Source organism: Molothrus aeneus, chromosome 3 (assembly GCF_037042795.1).
Source record: "Molothrus aeneus isolate 106 chromosome 3, BPBGC_Maene_1.0, whole genome shotgun sequence".
Lineage (NCBI taxonomy): Eukaryota > Metazoa > Chordata > Aves > Passeriformes > Icteridae > Molothrus > Molothrus aeneus.
The window spans coordinates 52000916-52006354 of NC_089648.1; the positions used below are offsets into that span (position 1 = coordinate 52000916).

General features: G+C 40.0%; 1 protein-coding gene across 6 annotated transcripts; it reads right to left on the reverse strand.

Annotated features, from left to right (window-relative positions):
* Positions 1 to 2024: 2024 nt before the first annotated feature.
* On the reverse strand, positions 2025 to 5370 carry GTF2H5 (general transcription factor IIH subunit 5). Of its 6 annotated transcripts, XM_066546922.1 has the most exons (4): positions 5274 to 5315; positions 5188 to 5230; positions 4012 to 4107; positions 2025 to 2425 (listed from the first exon to the last, which is right to left on the reverse strand). In XM_066546922.1, the coding sequence occupies exons 3-4, from the start codon at positions 4044 to 4046 to the stop codon at positions 2245 to 2247; spliced, it is 216 nt and encodes a 71-aa protein (XP_066403019.1). In that variant the 5' UTR covers positions 4047 to 4107; positions 5188 to 5230; positions 5274 to 5315; the 3' UTR covers positions 2025 to 2244. The 6 variants fall into 6 exon arrangements, with proteins under 6 accessions (XP_066403019.1, XP_066403017.1, XP_066403016.1 ...); XM_066546920.1 differs by lacking the exons at positions 5188 to 5230; positions 5274 to 5315 and adding an exon at positions 5320 to 5370; XM_066546919.1 differs by lacking the exon at positions 5188 to 5230 and having other exon boundaries at positions 5274 to 5366.
* Between the last annotated feature and the right edge of the window lie 69 nt (positions 5371 to 5439).

A 5439-nucleotide genomic window follows, 5' to 3' on the forward strand; every position in this document is an offset into this window, starting at 1 on the left:
TTCTTTTTTCTCTAGGAACTACAGTGAACTCAGCTCCTTAGACTACATATGATGATACCAACTTACATCTTTACATCTTTTGTTTATTCTTCCAGCACAGAATTGCTTATGCCTTGTTAAGGTACAGGAAGGATCAAAAGTATTGACAGGTTTAGAAGTTAAAAGTCCATTAACTTGTTTGCTAAAAAAAAAACAAATTGTAGGCAGAGAGTATAAGAATACATGCCCAACTGTTTAGTTTATACAGTTTGGAACTTCTATCCCTCTGTATTGCATAAGCCATTTATCAATTGTAAATATAAGCTAAAATACAGGGAATACAGCAGCAAAGCTGTACAGTTCACCAAGAGAAAACGACAAGAACTGCAAGAAGTTTATTATGGACTGAAAAGGAAAGTCACAATAGAAATGGAGCACTAGACGTGCAAAATACAGAGAAGCTTAACATGTGGAATTCCAAACCTGACTTTTCAAATGCTGTAATTTGAAGAGAGTGATGGATGATTTACCTTTCAGCAGAATCTGGATGGAAAACAAACTAGGATTCCAAAGAAAGGAAACAGACACTTCTAAATAAATTGTACTAAGCTATAATGCCACGTAAAACTACTGATTATTTCTCCATTAAATGAGCACCCAATAATATTCCAAAAAATAACAATTATGAGGTCAATGTTTGATCTGTCTCTTGAGATAAATCTCAAGAAATAGGTAAGAAACCAGAAACCATTTATAAATAAGATTTAAACTTCTTATTTCAGGTAAAGACATGTAGCTGGTTCTTAATCTACATGACTGGGGAAGCACCCACTTGTGAAAGAATTTGGACCCAAAGTCATTGTTCTATACAGTCAGAGAAAAGGGAAAGTACCAGAAATGTCATTAAGTTATATTTTACAGGGCTATTTGCTCATCCACATGAGCCTGAACATACACAATTCTACAGAATTTTCTTTGGACAGCTTTTTGATTAAAAACATTTAGTGAAACTTTCTCCTGAAGATTCCTTCTTCCTGAGAAAAAAATGCAAACCAAAAAACCAATCTGAACAAAAAACAATGACAAACCTACCAATTAATCTGATATCTACTGGACAAGAGAAAACAAGCAGTAATGGCAGTGTCAGTAAGGAAAACTGTTCCTTATAAAAGCCTTTCTCTTTACACTTGTTCTTTTTCTCAAAGAAAAAAAGGTGGCATCTATCTAATATGCATGAGTAGGTCTGAAAACCAAGCCACTGTCTGAGCTAATATTACAAATACCGTGTAAAAAAACCCCAAACAACAAAACCATGACACTACAAAGCTTTCTCCTTTGCAGCAAAAGGTAATATGGGAAAAAGAACTAAGCTAAAAAAGACCCCAAAACCATACCCAAAAATCCAAACCCAGCTTTCTTGTTTGTTAGGTACAGCATGGGAGTCTGATTACATAACTTATTGTGACTATCAGCTTCAGTGAAAAAATACAATCATATCTATAGGACTGGTCTCCCATTTCTGTTACCCCTTTAATTTATGATGATCTAGGGCAATAGATTTTGTTGTCCCAATCACTCCATATCCCTCATATCCCACTCCAAACTCCCACCACTTCTCCCCAAACTCGGAACAACTCAGACAGCACAGCCTTGGTTAAAGCCGGCATGGAGGATGGGGCATGTTTTTACATTTGTAACATGTTTTAACAAGAAAACCCCAACGCTCCCAACCCCAAACAACACAACAAAACACTCAGACCAACTCTCATTCTGCTGTACAAAACCAAGTTAGAGCAGTACCTGACCATGCCTCCAGTTTAGAGATGTCCCATCAAGCACAGATTCAACAGACATTCTTTACTTTCTATCAGTCACCATATAATCAGATTCAATCACACACAGGAACACGACAGGTCAGAAGACCTCATAGAGCATTCCAATACAGAAACACTACACTACTTTTTGTGTCATATCATCTTGCAAGATAAAAATCTAAATGAAAACCAGAGCATGCATCAAAAATTCTCAAGGGAACTCCTCAAGTGTATAATTTTAAGTCTTTTAATAAAGATACCACATTCTTTCAAAATGAGAAACAAAATCCAATTCCAGACGATTTTGTCTATGAAAATGATGCATTTTCTCTAGTAGCCACTTCTATGTAGAACTTACATGCCACAGTGTTATCTATTAAAACAGGAACAACTCAAACTATTGAAATTCACTGTTCCAAAACTTGCAGTAATCTCATTTCTCTGGTTATTCTCACTTCTGAGTAATAGGAAACGAGTTCTGGTCCATTAGCTCGCCCACTCTCTCCTGGAGGAAGTTGACCAACTCAGCTAACACAAAGACATGAGTTTCATCCAGGTCTTGTATGATGAACTTCTTTCCCAAAGCATTTGACTCATCCAAGTAGAGTAGAAACTGCTTCATTGCAGGGTCACTGTAGAGACAAACACACATCAGACCCCAACTCACAGTTACAGCTGCAAACAGAAGAAACACCATTCAAAGACATTCCCAAAGGGTTTAGAAAAAGTGGAATTAATTTTCATAGCTTAAATACAGTTTGTTTAGTAAAAGTCGTCTCTTTCCAAGTAGTTTTGGTTACTATAGAGACAAAAATAAAATGGTAATAAAGTCTAATGAGTAGAACCAATCTCTGCTTGATTAGCAGAGATGATTTTGTTTGCTGCTGCTAAGGCAGCTTCAAAACCACTCAAACCAAAACTAAAACTCAAAATTCCAACCCTTATTAAGGCAAGACTGAACTTACATTTCTGATTTCAGCAATAGCCTCATAAAAACATGTTTCCTTAAAGCATAAGGATAACCAGAAGAGAGGAGAACACAGATCTCACACAAGTAGCGGAGCACAGACAAAGAATGCTCACATAAGAATTATACATTTCTCACACTCTAACTGAACAATCACAATGTCACCTTCTAAATAAAATTTACATGTTTAGAAGAAAACATTTTGGAAGTATGGAACTGCTTTTGTGCAGATATAGATTGCACACATATTAAGAGATTAAGTGTACAGCAGAAATCTTACACATCATTTAATGCTATACAACGACCCCACAAATCTTGAGTGATGCTTCCTTTAATTTTGGAGGTAGCCAGGGGCCTGAGTCTCAGTCCAGAGGTGAGATTATATGAAAACAGGTACATTGCACCTACACCAAAAGCTGACATTTACCAACTCCAAGCACATTCCTTTTGAATATGATCTACAAACAGAACCACATGTTTGCCTTGCATTGAATTCAATCTAGAGCTGATTAAAAAAAAAAAAAAAAAAACAAAACAGGAAAGGAGAAATGAAAGATTACCTTGCCTCCCTCAAGAATCAGTAGAGAAATACTTTGTTCATAAACAACAACAGCAAGAAACTCTGTTTGCAAGCAATACAAAGAACAAGAGGGAGCATCTAACATTTTCAAGGAAAATTGCCAGGATAACTGGATCACTTGTACTAGGATAAGTCATACCTGTCAAGCCTATACATAACTTACATATACAGCTAAAATTTTAACCTGCATACCTTTCAAAAAATGTTCGGGGGAGAATATAAGGGGACCATAAGACATGGTAGAATATAGCTTTAAAGCATAGCTTCTCACAGTTAATGCTCATTTTAAGTATTTTACATCCTTTTCTCTACTTAATTAAAATAATCTGCAGACTGTTATATATTTTGAAAAAAACCTGGATTTTTTATAAGAATGTGATTGCTAACTTCTTCGCCATCCTATTTTTTACCCCATATTCATATGCAGTTTTCTTTTCTTAAAGAGGTTAGACATAAGTGGAAAACAGTCACTTGAATAGAAAAACAGGAGTTTGGCATTAAGATTTTCTACAATTGCCTTCTCTTTCTTCCCCCAAAGGCTGCACTTTTCTCTGCTTGTTCAGTACCACCCTTCCCACAATAATTCCTTTTGTCTGGGCTCTTCAGTTAATTCCAGGTCTAAAGAAACACAGTCTTTGACACAAGGAGAGGCAGGAAATGCTGTTACTCACCACTCAACCAGAACACCTTTCAGAACATTCACCATTTTCCCGACTCCCTCACGAACGCTGAAGAGTTGGCAAGAGCAACCCCTGCTCTGGATCACACTGTGAAAACAGAGTTCACTCTTTAGGATTTTTAGATGTTTAATAAAGGATAAAAGAAGGACAAATTTCCAGTGCTGGGGTGCTTTTGGCAAACAGCCAAAGAGCACAGAGGTAGCCTAAAATCAGGTTCTCAATATATACATTGCTGGGGTTACATGCATATTCATTACTTTATACATTAGTCAAATGTTCCTTTGAGATTTTGATGTTTCTCTTGCTTGGTTTTAACCTTTGACTTGTCTGCAGGACATTCTGTAGATTAGGTCCATATATTTTATTTCTTCTTGTAGTTCTATCCTGTTGTTTCACACTTCCTGATAGCAAAGAATCGATAAATCCTTCCCAGATGCTTAAGCTCTATTTTCTGTCACTGTCATCACTTGCGGAGGCCAGTCCGCAGATGTAAGAAACAATTAATAATTGCTTTACACCATTCTCTGAGTTATCTACATAGAAGGATTTTAGTCTCTATTTTAACAGTTTGCTAAAGCTTACAATATAGCATATTTATCACACTATTCATATTCATATGAACTATACAGTACAAACACAAACTGACAGGTTATAGTATACAAAAGCAGTTAAACTGAGTATAAATTGTACCGTATCAAACTATTTGTGATGCAAAAAGCTAATCTATAAATGCGAAAGCCAGTATTATATTATCATCTATGACAGCACTGGCGACCACAGGAAATCTGAAAGCGCAACACGCCCCACACACAAATCCAAAAAAACAACGCCTCGGTTAAACTCAAAGACTCTTTACGACAACGCTACTCGCCAGATGAGTTGCTGGTACATCTTGCCCGTCACCTCCGCCTTGGGCAGAGAGGTCCCCGGGGGCTCCGGTCCACTCCCTCACCTCCGCCGGACACAGAGGGCTGCCCCGGGATCCGCTCCCTCACCTCCGCGGCACACAGAGGCTTTCCCCCGGCTCCGCTCCCTCACCTCCGCGGCACACAGGGGCCTTCCCCGGGCACCGCTCCCTCAGCTCCGCGGCACACAGGGGCCTTCCCCGGGCTCCGCTCCCTCACCTCCGCGGCACACAGAGGCCTTCCCCGGGCTCCGCTCCCTCACCTCCGCGGCACACAGAGGCTTTCCCCGGGATCCGCTCCCTCACCTCCGCGGCACACAGAGGCCTTCCCCGGGATCCGCTCCCTCACCTCCGCCGCACGCAGAGTTTGCCAAGATCCGCTCCCTCACACCCACCCTCCTTCGGTGCCGCTTCCCTGCCGGCGGAAGTGCCTCCTCCGCGCATGCGCGGACCCGCGCCTGCCCCCGGCAGCGCCCGCGGATTGGCCGGGGCTGCCGGCGCTCGCGATGGCGTCA

What these genes read in the sequence shown, in the direction of transcription:
- GTF2H5 (XM_066546920.1), bottom strand. Translation starts at nt 4,046, where the DNA reads ATGGTGAATGTTCTGAAAGGTGTTCTGGTTGAGTG. An exon ending in AAAGGTGTTCTGGTTGAGTG is followed by an intron (nt 2,426 to 4,011) that starts GTGAGTAACAGC and finishes TTGTCTCTACAG; the next exon opens with TGACCCTGCAATGAAGCAGT.